This window comes from Astatotilapia calliptera, chromosome 4 (genome assembly GCF_900246225.1).
Source record: "Astatotilapia calliptera chromosome 4, fAstCal1.2, whole genome shotgun sequence".
In the NCBI taxonomy this organism is placed as follows: Eukaryota; Metazoa; Chordata; class Actinopteri; order Cichliformes; family Cichlidae; genus Astatotilapia; species Astatotilapia calliptera.
The window spans coordinates 3,919,682-3,934,078 of NC_039305.1; the positions used below are offsets into that span (position 1 = coordinate 3,919,682).

Here is a 14,397-nt window from a genome sequence, read left to right on the forward strand (position 1 = left end):
TTAGTATCCAGAACTTCCAGCACGTCTAGTCTTTCCTTTTTGTCCCAGTGACAGCCTCTTTTTCTTCTTCTTCTCTGGTCTTACCTTTTGTCTGTCTTCAGTTTTAGAGCAGCATTAAACAATTTTAAAATCAAACCTACTTTGTCTCATGTTTGCTCCGACTCATTCAATCACAAGGTCTCAGTTTTTATTCCATATGCATCAATAGCCATTTGTATTAATGGACACTTTTTTTTAAGATTAAGGATTTTATTATAATTGAGGCAACACACATTCAATAACACAACACAAATACATTTAAGCAAATACAGAAGATAACTGCCTCGCTTAAGGTTTAAAGTCACTGTGTGTATGACGTGAAGATTTGTTAACCTAACCTTACTAAATGTGTCTTTGGACTGTGGGAGGAAGCCAAAGACAGAATTTTTATTTTTCAGTTATTAAAATATCAGCCGCTGGCAGGATGCTGCTGCTCGTTTTACAGCGTCCAGATCAACGTTATCATGGCAGTACTGCTCTGTAACTGAGCACCGCTTCATCTTTTTATCTCTGATTTTGTTCTCCACCAATTTTAGGTCTTTATCTGAGAATTAAGTTACATAAATTATACCCACAGTGGCTTTAAATGGAAGAAAAACACACGTTTGATTAAGAATATGTTGTAAATGAGCTCAAATGAGTTTCAGAGACTCAGCTTTCGATATCATCTTAATGCCCTTTAATCGCCGCTACTCCCCGCTATCTTTTACCTGAAAATGAGAAGAACAAGAAGTCATTAGCGCTTATTACAGTGAGTTTAAGGTGCATTAGCTTTGGCTGATTCGATCACCTTGCTCGTGTCTCGATTCTTCACTTTCATCTTGTTGATCTGGGACTCAGCGATGTCGGCTCGCTCTTCGGCCTCCTCCAGCTCATGCTGCACCTTCCTCAACTTAGTCAGGTAAGTGTTGGCTTGCTCTTCCTGTTAACAACCAAAAAAAAAAAAAAAAAAACTAAATCAAATTCTCCAAATTCTCCAAACATCTAACTACAACATGTTTGACAGAAAAAACACTCACAGCTTCCTCAGCCTGCCTCTTGTACGCTTTCACCTTCAGCTGGAGTTTGTCTACCAGCTCCTGCAGTCTCATCATGTTCTTCTTGTCCTCCTCGGACTAGTTTTTGGTGACAGAAAAGAAACGATCTCCATTTTTTGAAACATTTGTAAAAACCTTGCATTGTGAAAGTGAACAGGGTTTTTTCTACCTGATAGGTGAGCTCCTTAATCCTGCGCTCGAGTTTGCGCACACCTTTCACAGACTCTGAGCCATGTCTCTGCTCCGCTTCAAGCTCGTTCTCGAGTTCTCGCACCTGGAAGGGCGAAAATGTTTGGTCATCAGTCTCCTGTGTTTTTGAGCAACACCCTCCTGTTCCTAAAGCTGATGAAAGATGTTATTTGGTCAGATTACCCTGGCTTCCAGTTTTTGGAGTTGCTTCTTTCCGCCTTTCATGGCCAGGTTCTCGGCCTCATCGAGGCGCTGCTGCAGGTCTTTGACAGTCGCCTCCAGGTTCTTCTTCATCCTCTCCAGATGAGCGCTGGTGTCCTGCTCTTTCTTCAACTCCTCCGCCATCATGGCCGCCTGAAAAAAAGTAATAAAATGGCTAGCATACTGCTGCATCTTTTAGGCTTACACTGAGAAAAATCGACTTACATCAGTGATGGCTTTCTTGGCTTTCTCCTCAGCGTTCCTGGCTGCTTGGACACTATCATCCATCTCACTCTGAATCTGAGACAGATCCGCCTCCAGCTTCTTCCGACTGTTGAGCAGGCTGGTGTTCTGCAGGCGAGGATTTGAATTAACATAAGAGGGACAAATAATGATGATGAGTCGTGATACCTTCAAATATTTAAATAGATGTTGTTTCAGAGAAAAAGTGGATTCTAACTGTAGAGCTACGACTGCTGCGATCTGAGAAAATTCTGAGAAAATTAAAAATCTGGTTTGAAAAGTTTGCCAAATATATTTTTATTTGTTCTACTAAATCTATTGAAACTTATAAGTAAGAAAAAACAAAGAACTGGAATACTTCTGAGGTTTGTACCCATTACTGACAGACACTGACACAGATTTTCGTCAACAAATTTATGACCTGACATCGATTCGCTAAATTAGATAAATTATTTGCAGGTTGCAGGTTTCACTGATCTCACCTCAGGGAGAGCAGCCTGATCATTTAATATCATTTACTGAATCATTTAGTCTGCAGGATGCCTTTCATCTGCTTGCACATTCTTCATAAATATAACCCCAGTTCTGGCCTGACCCCCAACATTTCTCAACCCTACCACCAACTCATGGTCAATAGCTGTCCGTTGTGGTTGTGCCATCTATTGCTAATAAAAAAATGTGTGCACATGTAAAACTGGTGGATCTGAACCTGTGAGTGTAGCAGCTGAACTCTCTCGCTGGCATCCAGCAGCTCCTGCTCCGCTAGCTTGCGGCTTCTCTCGGTCTGTTCCAGAGCTGCTCGGATCTCCTCCATTTCAGCCTGCACGAGGTTGCTCCTGCGCTCCGACATGGCCACCTGCTCTTTCATGTCATCGGTGTTTCTCAGGGCGTCATCGAGTTGAATCTGGACCTCCTAAACAGAAATGTTATAAATAGAAGCATGTTCTTAAGCTGAGGTAATAACAAACTCTTCTCGCTGTCTACACGCGGCCCACCTTGAGCTGAACTTGAATGTTCCTCAGCTGTTTCTGGGCCTCGGCCGCCTGCCTGTTAGCGTGGCTCAGCTGGACCTCCATCTCGTTCAGGTCTCCCTCCATCTTCTTCTTCACTCTGAGGGCGTCGTTCCTGCTCCGGACCTCAGCATCCAGATTGGTTTGCATTGTGTCGATGATTCTTTGGCTGTTCCTCTTCAGCTGTTCGATCTCCTCGTCCCTCTCAGCTAGCTTCTTGTCCACCTCAGACTTTACCTGGTTTAGCTCCAGCTGGACTCGAAGGATCTTGGATTCCTCGTGCTCCAGTGAGCCCTGAACAAGGACATGCAGTAATAATACCCAGAGACAGCAGAGTTTGTTTAAATATTGTTCTTCTACTCACTTCTGCCTCCTCCAGAGCCGTCTGAGCCTCTAACTTCTCCTGCTCAGCCTGTTTCTTTGCTTTCTCGAGCTCGTGGATGGTTTTCCCCATCTCTCCCAGCTGCTCCGTGAGATCCATGATTTCCTCTGCAGGGAGAAGGAAATCATGATAACGATCGACATTTTGCTGCATTATTAGAGATTTTTATAAAAAGGGGGACCTTGACATACGCTGCAGATTTTTATTTTCCCGTTTGAGTGTCTCCACTTGTTCCAGGCATTCCTCAAAGGCATTCTTCATCTTGAAGTTCTCCGTGCCCAAAGAGCGACCATCTTTTAGAGCTGACTCCAGCTCTGCTTGACCCTCCTCGTATTTCTGCTTCCACTCAGCAACAACCTTTACAATAAAAGGCTCACATATCAGTAAATGGTTTCAGATAAATATATCACTTTATTGTCAAAACATGATGCTGCTTGCATATGGACGCTCAACAAGACATCAGGTATCATACAATCTTTATCCTTCCTTTGGGTCTTTGGCACCAGATATCCTCTATAATGCTGCTAAACAACTGAACAGTGTTAGCAGATTGCTGACAAATAGTTATGGCTTGAACTGAAGTCAGTACTTTAATTATCCTACGAGTTTTGTCTTATTAACAGCTGCGTAAAGAGAGGTTTGGGAGTGTTGACCACTATTAAAGTAATTCTCACCTGTTCCACTCTACCTTCCTCCTGCAGGATATTCTTCTTACTGAACCTCTTAACGAATGCATCAGTCACATCAGCAATTTTAGGATATCTCATGAAAACCAAACCTTGTCAAAGTTTCTCTGCTTCTTGTCCAAAGTGGCAGCAGCAGCATTAGACCTCTCCACATCCATCATTAGGTCCTCCACCTCTCCCTGCAGCCGCTGCTTCGTCTTCTCGAGAGAGGAACACTTGGAGTTAACGGCCTCCACAGCTTCTTCTGCATCCTGCAGACGGAAGGCTAACTTCTTCCTGTAGGAGAAATTCGGGTCATCATTAGCACAACATTTAAAGTGAAATGAAGACTGTTCTTACTTTGCCTCCTCGAGCTCTTCGGTTCGTTGGATGGCGTCTGTCTCGTATTTGGTTCTCCATTGAGCCACCTCGCTGTTCGCCTTGGACAGACAGCGGTGCAGCTCGGCTTTGGCCTCCTGCTCCTCCTCGTACTGCTCCCTTAGCAGCTCGCAGTCATGACGTGATGACTGCAAACTGTGAGCTAAGGCGTTTTTAGCCTGAGCAGAATGAAAGCGACACCATGAACACACTAAACTGCCAAACATTCAGGCTAGTGTGTTTCGGCACAGCTTACCTTCACCTCCTCCTCGTGAAGCCGTTTCAGCTCCTCGATCTGCTGAATGAAGGCTTGCTTACCGCGGGTTAACTGTGACATCAGGGACTCCTTTTCTTCCAGCTGCCGAGACATCTCAGCTGGATGGGAGGTGTAAAGAGAATTAAAGCAGGTGTATCTGTGACTTTATTTGACTTCCAGCTTGTTTACTTTACTCCTTACCGTTTTCTGTCTGAAGCCGAGCTTTCTGGCTCGAAAGGTCATTAATGAGCCTCAGATGCTCCTCCTCTTTGGTTTTCACCTCGTTCAGTTGATCTTCAAGTGATCGGCACATTTTCTCTAAATTGATCTTCAAATTTAAGAAAGCAAAAACATAAACCTTGTAATGTTTTTACATTGAAGGGAGCGTAAAGACAAAGACAAGTTTAATGACCAACCTTTGTTTTGGCCACGGATTCCATATTGCTCGACATGTCATCCAACTCCAGCCTTAACTCACTCTTCTCCTTCTCCAGCTTCTGCCGGACTCTCTGCACGTTATCCAGCTGTTCTCCCATTTCGGCCACACTGTCTGCGTGTTTCTTGCGCAGAGCAGCAGAGGTAGCGTCATGCTGCAGCATGCACTCCTCCAGCTCCCTGCGAAGTTTGAGGAACTCAGCTTCACGCTTCTTGTTCATCTCCACCTGAGCGGCGGAGGCTCCTCCGGCCTCCTCCAGCCTCTCGCTGATCTCCTCGAGTTCCCTGGACAGATCAGACCTCTGCTTCTCCACTTTGGCTCGAGCCGAACGCTCGGCCTCGATTTCCTCCTCCAGCTCCTCAATTCGGGCCTGAGTTGCAAATGTGATTCAGGAATTTTATTTGTTATTTAAAAATGGTTGCACCATTTAAATTGAAAGCTTTTAGTGCATGTGTGGTATTTTTTAACCTGGGACACGTGAGACATCCAGTTCATGTGGCTAACATTTTAGTTGACCCACTTTTCTTAAGACCAAAAGTTTAGAAAAGTGGGTCAGAGCAACTTGTACCTCCTTTTTCACCAGTTCTTCTTGTTGCTTTTGTTAAAACCAGCTCACATTTTGCCAGTTTTGATAATGAAACATTACACAGATGAAATTGAAGTCATGTCTTTGTCAGATTTTTTGGGATACGGCCCCTCCTGTAGCCACTGATGTCAGTCTTGTGGAGCCTTCTTTATTTATTCGCTTGCAGAGGTTTAAACCTGACTTATTTTCATTTTCTGCCTTCCTGCCTATTTTATTTACAATCTATGACCTCAGTAAACACTTTCCTGATTATTTTAAAGTTTCAATCACTAGTTTTAGGTCTTATTGAACACAAGACGTTTATTTTGTAAACTATGATCCCAGTTAGTGTCACTATCAGGATGCAATGTCCAGTGATGCTACAGCCAGTGTCCATCTTTTGTGTACAGGCTATAGGCGCTCCAGTCTAAGGAAATGTTATTGGCCATAATGTTTTGGACATCATCGGAAATCAGTTGAGTGCTATTGTTGAAAACCGCTACAGAAAAGCACAGAATCAGCTTCATATTAGTGACGTTGCAGTGATGGAGATAAAATGTACTGTATCTGTTATGTTGTGTTTCTACTCAAAGCAGAATAAGTAGATATACAGTCGATGAACCTTTCTCATCTGCATCATTATATTATCTGCCAATAATGTAAATCCTGAAGTGGACACCAGCTCAGGTAATTAAAAACAATTCTCACATGGAGCTCTTTGATTTTCTTCTGCAGCTGACCACTGAGTGCTTGTTCGTCTTCTATCTTTGACTGCAGTTGTGACAACTCAAAGTCTTTCCTGTAAAAAAAAAAAGGAAAACTTGCTGAATGCTTGAAAATTGTTATTTTTGAAGCCTGAAGGGTTAAAAAGAAATATGTTACTCTGAGGGATCTGTCATTATTTCAAGTTGACCATGTTCAAGGATAAAAAGGGCTCCAACCCAGTACTAGCAAGCAACCTAATAAAGTAACCAGTGAGTGCACAGTGCCACATAAATGAATATATAACACACATTAAATAGTGCAACAAGCTGTAAGCAGTGAGATTAAAGAGCTGGTTTGAAGAATATGTTTGCATAAAGCTGCCTGTGTACAAACTTTATCATCTCCACCAGCTCTGGTCCTTTTGGTCTCTTATGTTTGGAGCATGAATGTCAAACAGAAACCAAAACAGTGAGCCGGGAGATGATAAAACTTTGCACAGAGGGAAACTACAGATTAATTCTTTGTGGGTTTGTGACTCACAGCCCCTCCATTCACAGCTAACACCTTTCCTGGCTTCAAAACTTTGTTTGCCCATAAACTGTTAACTATCTTACAAACTCAGTTTCCTATATGTATAAAGAAAATAACATTTTTAAACACTCTTTTCAGCACCAAAACATTGAGTCCTTACTTTTTCAGCTTTTCTTCCAGCTGTTGCTTGTCATTCTCCAGATCCATGATTGACTCCTGAGCAAGTTTCAGGTCACCCTCCAGCTTCCTCTTGGCTCTTTCCAGATCCATACGGACCTTCTTCTCTTGCTCCAGTGAACCTTCCAGCTAAAGATAAAGCCATCTTACACATCTTAACAGCAGCTGTACACTTCAGTACTTCTGCATGCAGGATAACTCACATCATCCGCCTGCTGCTCCAGTTTGGTCTTGGCTTTGGTAAGCGCGTTTACTTTGTCTTCCTCGGACTGCAGGTCGTCCAGTGTTTGCTGATGAGCCTCCTGCAGGGCTTTCTTCTCTTTGGACAGTTTGGTGATGTTTTCATCTTGGCTCATGATTTCTTCTACTAGGTTTTTTACCTACAGCGATGATTAAGAAGGAAGATATAACAATTCTCCTCTACTGAGATGATACAGCAGTTGATTGGAGACTCACCTTGTTTTCTACTGCATGTTTTTCCTTCTCCACTTTAGCTAAGGTCAACTCCAAGTCGTCGATGTCCTTCTTCAGTTCAGAGCACTCGTCTTCGAGCTTCCTCTTCTTGGCGGTCAGCTCAGCGTTGATCTCCTCCTCATCTTCAAGTCTCTCGGTCACCTCCTTGAGTTTGGCTTCCAGCTGGATCTTGCTTTTGATGAGTCCTTCGCACCTCTCCTCTGCATCCAGCAGGTTGTCAGCCTCCTGATATCAAGATTGTGGGCTAACATTATTTCTCAAAAGTCGCAGCACCCACGTGGACAATAAGTGGTTCTTAACTTACGGCCTGGACTTGAAGCAACAGATCGTTCTTCTCTTGTACGATGGAGACCATTTTCTCTTCCAGCTCCCGCCGACGGGTTTCTGATTTGGACAGATCTTCCTTGAGTTTTCCAAAGTCCACCTTCATTTGGGCCATTTCCTTCTCAGCCTCAGCACTCTTCAGAAGAGGTTTCAGCTTAAAGTACAGCTTCATCCACGGCCAGTGCTTTACATTCATGAAGGAACGGAAGTTATACTGGATGGTGTAGATTGCGTCCCTGTCAAAGTAGAAATTTCATTTCATTTAAGATGCAGGTTTTAGCTGTGATGGATCTATAAAGCATGCAGGGCCTGTTGGCACAGCCTATAAGAGTTAATGTATGATTTCCTCTTTCTTTGTTTTTAGTCCACCACACATGAATGCAGTATGCATCTTTACTTTCTGGCCATCATCTTCTGATACTCTAGCCGGACGAGGTATCCGCGACACAGAGCCTGAGTGGACATCACGACCTGTGCCAGTCGCTCATCTCTCATCTCCTCCAAGGCGCCGAGCAGGCCGGCTTTAAAAAACACCTGAAATGAAAGGTCATTACCACTCTCACTTCTCATTGCTCTTCTTTACCATTTAACCCTTGTTATATGTTAACAACTAAAAACCTTAGTGTGTCCAAACTTGTACTGCGTGTGATCCACGTCGATTGAGCCAAGGAGCTTCTCCGCAGCTTTTTTGTTATCCATGAATTGTCCCTCTGGAACTGCGCTCGCGTTAAGAATCCTGTACCTGTCGGAGAAATGATAAATCTGAGTATAAGAGCAAAAGGTATGAAATATTCAAAAGCTTTGAGTGTTTACCTCTGCTTGAAGTCACCATAGAGGATTCTGCTGGGAAAGCCTTTCCTGCAGATCCGGATGCCTTCCAGCACGCCGTTGCATCGTAACTGGTGGATAACGAGGCCGTTCTCCATTATGCCTGTTATTGAAGGCAGTAATTATTTTAGTTGCATTACTGTGGTTATATAAATGTCAGAATAAGTGGATTATTAAAAACTACCTGGTGTTTTGGTCTCGTTTGGTATCAAGCAGCGCACAAAGTGAGGGTGAGTGGTTCTCAGATTGGTCATAAGCTTCCCAAGATTCTCCTGCAGAAAATCCACACGTGTAGAAGTTTTGTTCTAATAGTTTTGACTTCTTTTTAAACTCAGGAATACTTTTTTGTTATGCTCATGACTAGCAGTTGCTTAGCAATATTTAAGATTACCCATAAAAAAGGTTTTCTAGGAGGCACTGCAAGGTTTAATTTGTTAACCTTGAGCAAATCTGGGGCAAGCATTAAAAATACGGACGAAGGAAACTACACCACAAGCTTAATTCCCCCCCCCCCCCCAAACAATTTGTGAAGAAAACGATGGGTTTTGGTGTTACCATTTATTTTTTAATAGAATATTAAAAAATACAATCTTTACTTATTTAAACTGATTTCCAGGATGATTTCTAATTGATGCGCACCCTAGAAACCACTGGTAAATTTTATGTTACCCTGAACAAAGCCGACACAGTCTGGAAAGATGCCCCCTTCTTCTTGGATCCCTTTTTGGCTCCTCCTGCAGCTGTCTCTGCATCAATGACAGTTTAAAACATAACACGACCGTATCATGTTAATAAACAATCGAGCGCTAGTGGAAAAAAGGCATACTTACCGTCTGATCCAGAGTAGTGCGCATACAGCATGGCCAGTATTTTGACTGATGACTTCTGGTAAAGTTGCACCACCGACTCATTGAGCGGGTCTTTGTTCTTCTCGAGCCACCCGGTGATGTTGTAGTCCACGGTGCCGGCGTAGTGCACCAACGTGAAGTGGGCTTCGGGCTTCCCTTTGACTGGTTTGGGCTTCAAGAAGCAGTTGTTCTTGCCAAGATGTTGGTCATAGAGTTTGTTCTTGAAAGACGTCTCTGTTGATTTTGGGAACATGCACTCTTCCTCAAGGATGGAGAAGATGCCCATTGGCTTGGAAACCCAAAATTCTTGTTAATAACATTCTCGTATTTGAAACATTAAGTTTCATGTTTCTTATTTTTTAAATCATACTGCATATAATACCTTTTCAATGAGCTCAATGCAGGCTGCCAGGTCCATACCAAAGTCAATGAACTCCCAGTCAATCCCTTCTTTTTTGTATTCTTCTTGTTCCAGCACAAACATGTGATGGTTGAAAAACTGTTGCAGCTTCTCGTTGGTGAAGTTAATGCAGAGCTGCTCCATGCTGTTGTGCTAAACACATAAAATATGTTATTCAAGTAAATAAACAAATTTCTGTGAGATTGTGAGGAATGTACAGATATATTTTAAACACCCACATCAAAGATCTCGAAGCCGGCGATATCGAGAACTCCAATGAAATGTTGTCTGGATTGCTTCGTATCGAGCTGCTGGTTGATTTTTGCGACCATCCAAAAAAACATCTTCTCGTAGACTGATTTTGCAAGGGCGCCAATAGAGTTGTACACCTGGAAAGATGGTGAATTATCTTCATACAGTGCTGCACAAAAGACATCTAAGACTAAGCTGAGGAGGATGCAGCATAACGGGATAGATAGATAGCCTCGCATCTTGGCCTCATTTCAGTAATATTGTTGTACAGACTGCATGCATCATGTTTGATGTCCTATCAAAGTTAGTTCGTTCAGCGTCACACTTCAGAATCTCGGAGTGTGTAGGCTGCTTATGTTACAGTCACTCCAGGGAAAACAATGGAGGGGGGCCATGAAATGCTCATCAGCACATATTGATCACAAAGTGCTGCCAATCTGGCTGCGTTTACAATTCTAAACATTCGCCAATCTGTTAAATGTCATTCAGTCAGTCTGAGTTAGATTGCTGTTGTTTGGAGACAGGTTGCTTCCCTACAGGCGACTTGTGCAATTGCAACCTCTGGATGCCAAGAGACTGAGGATGTTGGCCAAACAAATGTTTGGCAAATTCAGAAAAAAGGAAATCAATCACCGTAGCAACTGCTGATTTTTTTACATAGTTGCAAAGAGGTTTCCATCTTGTTTTTACTCTGGTGTGACTGAGCTGTTATCAGGATGAAACGCTTTTAGATTCTGAGCTTACCTGCTGAACATTTTGCCCTTTGGTGACGTACTCATTTCCAACCTTCACTCTGGGATAGCAGAGGCTTTTCAGCAGATCTGCCGAGTTCAGGCCCATCAGATACGCTGCTTTATCAGCCACTGCAGGGAAAACAGAAGAATATAGATATGTGACCTCATTCATAGCTCTTTCTTTTGTTTGTTTATTTGTTTGTATCGCCCTCACCTTCAGTGCCCTCTGGCTCAGCCTGCTCCTCCCGCTGTTTCTGCTTGAACTTCATGTTCCCATAATGCATCACAGCGCCAGTGAGCTTATAGATGGATGCTTTCTCTTCAGAGGAGAAGCCCAGAACATCAAAAGCTTCCTGTATTTAAAATAAAAGAGGCCAAGTCAGATTTGAATGAGCAGTAACTCAGCTCAGCGAGATCTGAGTCCACTCACGTCTGTAGCCATTAGCTCTTCAGCGTCATTGATGCTTTTCACACTGATTTCTCCCTGACTGATGAAGGCAAAGTCGTAGGGGTTGGTGGTGATGAGAAGTAGATCTGAAGGGAAAGAAATGAGGTTTATGCAAATGAGCATTGAGAGCATCAAAGTAATTCAAAAACAATTCATCAGCTCACCTATCAGTTCAGGCTTCTTGTTGCAGGTAAGCTGATAAAAGATGTGGTAGCTTCTCTCAGCCCGCAGCTGAAATGTCACCCTCGACTTCTCCAGCAGATCTTTCAGAAAGAAAAAACATTTTACTCTTTGTGGAAAGATAATTTACCTCATTCTTTATCCAAAGTTAGTGAGTATAAACCTACACGTCTCAATATCTGCAGATGCCAGTTTACCAGTCGCACCAAAGTGGATTCGGATGAATTTACCCTGTTCAATACAAAAAAAAAAGGGGCATCTCATTTCTCACAACCATCTGGGAAATTAAATCAAAGTGTAAAGTCCCCGGGGCTCACTCACAAAGCGAGATGAGTTGTCATTCCTCACAGTCTTAGCATTCCCAAAAGCTTCCAGCAGAGGGTTGGCCTGGATGATCTGATCCTCCAGAGTCCCCTGATGAAGAGCGGACCTTCACGTAAATCTGATGCCCACTGCACTCTGAAACACTGACTGACTGACTGCTGATGAACTTACCTTCATTTTGTTAATTGCCTCTTTTTTCTTGTCTGAAGACACTGCAATTGTTGCAAAGTACTGAATGACACGCTTGGTGTTGACAGTCTTTCCTGCACCAGATTCTCCACTGAGGAACAAAAGAAATGAAAAAGCCAACATTTCACCCTACGAGTCATTCGATGCAAAGTCCTCGTGAAGAGAAACAGTCTCTGTTAAACTTACGTGATTAGTATAGACTGATTTTCACGGTCTGAGGACAGAAGAAATGGAAGTTAGACAAAAAATGTAAAGATTCCTTTTGCAGAGACGTTTCTGCTTTGGCACCTGTGAGCATGAACTGATAGGCGTTGTCAGACAGGGCGAAGATGTGAGGGGGGACTTCCATCCTTTTCTTTCCCCTGTAGGCCTGGACCACCTCTGGGTTGTAGACTGGCAGCCATTTGTAAGGGTTCACAGTCACACAGAAGAGTCCAGAGTAGGTCTGCGTGGGAAACACGGAAGAGGCTTTCAGGTTTTCGATTGCAACATCAGGTGGCTCATTGCAGCTGCATAAGTAATTCAGCCTTCAAATCTGCATCACAGCAAAAGTTATATTGACCACATGTGGAACATTAGTCTGCTTCATTAAAACAGAGTATTTCATTAACTTGGTTTTGGATTTTTCTGTCCTTTCTTCTGGGGCTGAAAATTGAGCCAATGTAGAAGTGCCCAAAACTGCAGTTCCTCTAATCTCCACACAAGACAGACTCAAGTCCCCACAGACTGTCATGTTAACATGCCAAACTTCATAAGATTTAAAGTTTGTTTCAAATATGTTTCCCGCTTTAAAAGAGTTTTATTGAGGGGTACTTTTTATTTATTTATTTTTGTGTTTTATTTGTTTTTATAGCTCATCCATTTAGATGTTGATAAAGCTTAAAGTTAGGCCTGCAGCTGCTTTGATTGACAGGTGTGCCGACACAGGTACCTGTAGCCATTTGCTATCGATTAGGCCTCCTAATGAGTGAATGAATGGGACCTTTTGGAGAATGTATCTTGCTGTGAGTTTTTAAAAGGCCTAGTAAGTTAGTGCTTCATTTACAGAAAATTCTAGCACTTTCTTACTATGTTGCTGAACACCAGTTCACAGGTATCTGTGTGTGTGAGGTGAATCTATTCAGAAATAGACTGTGAAACTTATTTCTCATTGTGCACACGTCTAAGGAGCTAAATACTAAAAACTGTATAAATATGAAAATTGTGGCACAACTATCAAATTAGTTATACTGTATGAAAATGGACAATTTCACACTTTTGGTTTTTACAGTACAGATGAAGTATAATGTATTTTTTTTAATGTAAAAAAAAAATAATCTCAAATTGGATTTTAGCAAATTTTTAACATTATGGATCCACTCTAATAAAGTAAAGTATATTCCTAGTTATAAAATTAAAACTTTTAGTATTTTTTACAAAAATAATTCATAAAAAACGACAGTAACTCCTAATTTAAGTTTGCATTTTTACTTATATAACTTATGAAGCCCAGAGTGAAGTCATCTGTTTCTAAACAATCACACTGCAGCTTCTGAATAATCTGAAAATCTGGTTTCCAATTTTTAACGCCTCGCTGTTTTAATTAACTCTGCGCGCAGCTTCATATTTTATGTTTGACTTACGTAGATCATCCAAGCTGCATATCTCTCCTTGAGGTTGTACAGCACAGCAGGCTCGTGGAGGTGTGTCATCATCACCATGTCCTCAATCTTATCAAACTTTGGGGGGTTCATGGGAAACACTTGGTCCTCTCTGACAGCTAAAGTCTGAAAAAAGATGAATATTGAAACACGATGCCCAAAGTTAAGGGGGAAAAAGGTCTTTCAAAGGCCAAATGCCTGCAGGATAATTACTGCCTTTACACGTTTTAATAATGTGGAATCACATTTTCATTCAAATTATTACTTTTGTGGAAACTGAAGCAGCATTTAGGGCTTCAGGCAAGATTAAATGTCTCAGTTGAAAGCCAGAATAATAAAGTTCAGGAGGTTTTTTATTGCAGATTTTATGACAGCTGTATAAAATCCTTCTAAAATATTAGAAAGAATAATGTCCTCGTGAGACATCTCATATACAGAAAGCTCTTTTTTTCCCAGGCTGTGTTCAGTTGTCACCAAAGCAGTTTATTAGAGCAACACTTCAGTCCACCCACTCTGTCATCCGCCGTCTTCACACTGACTTTGCCGTCTGCCCTTTCCTGGATCTCAGCCTTGACATACATCTCTTTCTCATCGCTCGCAAAGCACGCCGTCTTGCTGTCAAACGGCCGTGTCTGAGCCTCCGTCCTCTCCTTCTCAGACTTGCGCAGGTACTGGGCAGCCACCCCAAAAATTGTCATTTCCCCATCGGTGCTCATTTTCTCCTAAATCAAAGATTTAAAAAACACACACCAATCGTCTCTTGAATTAAAAATTATGTCAACATAACACTTAAAAAATGCATCCCGAACATTATCATACTCACCCACTTTGCTGCACAAGTACAAGAACAGAAACACTGAACAGTTTGCGTTTGGACCTGATCACAAACAAAGTGTCTCAGCTTTTCCAAAACTCCAGCGCAGAAGCTGTTAAATGGGATCG

The 14,397-nt window shown here is 42.3% G+C and overlaps 1 protein-coding gene across 1 annotated transcript; it reads right to left on the reverse strand.

The window, feature by feature from the left end:
* Positions 1 to 326: 326 nt before the first annotated feature.
* Positions 327 to 14,199, reverse strand: LOC113020245 (myosin-4-like). The gene is made up of 39 exons (XM_026164038.1): positions 13,968 to 14,199; positions 13,438 to 13,581; positions 12,104 to 12,260; positions 12,002 to 12,029; positions 11,798 to 11,906; positions 11,624 to 11,716; positions 11,470 to 11,533; positions 11,287 to 11,385; positions 11,105 to 11,208; positions 10,889 to 11,027; positions 10,685 to 10,803; positions 9,928 to 10,077; positions 9,671 to 9,841; positions 9,271 to 9,577; positions 9,110 to 9,186; positions 8,625 to 8,712; positions 8,426 to 8,543; positions 8,231 to 8,354; positions 8,010 to 8,146; positions 7,593 to 7,848; positions 7,271 to 7,513; positions 7,018 to 7,194; positions 6,798 to 6,943; positions 6,110 to 6,200; positions 4,817 to 5,206; positions 4,602 to 4,728; positions 4,401 to 4,519; positions 4,127 to 4,323; positions 3,880 to 4,063; positions 3,293 to 3,458; positions 3,084 to 3,208; positions 2,705 to 3,013; positions 2,419 to 2,622; positions 1,692 to 1,817; positions 1,449 to 1,619; positions 1,246 to 1,350; positions 1,059 to 1,154; positions 830 to 961; positions 327 to 749 (listed from the first exon to the last, which is right to left on the reverse strand). Exons 1-39 carry the CDS (start codon positions 14,169 to 14,171, stop codon positions 729 to 731), a joined length of 5,817 nt encoding a protein of 1,938 aa, XP_026019823.1. The 5' UTR covers positions 14,172 to 14,199; the 3' UTR covers positions 327 to 728.
* Between the last annotated feature and the right edge of the window lie 198 nt (positions 14,200 to 14,397).

Coding starts and splice junctions, on each gene's coding strand:
- LOC113020245 (XM_026164038.1), bottom strand. CDS start 14,171: ATGAGCACCGATGGGGAAATGACAATTTTTGGGGTGGCTGCCCAGTAC. Junction 7,514..7,592: donor TGTTGCTTCAAGTCCAGGCC/GTAAGTTAAGAA, acceptor TCTTGATATCAG/GAGGCTGACAACCTGCTGGA. Junction 4,520..4,601: donor TCGGCTTCAGACAGAAAACG/GTAAGGAGTAAA, acceptor CCTCCCATCCAG/CTGAGATGTCTCGGCAGCTG.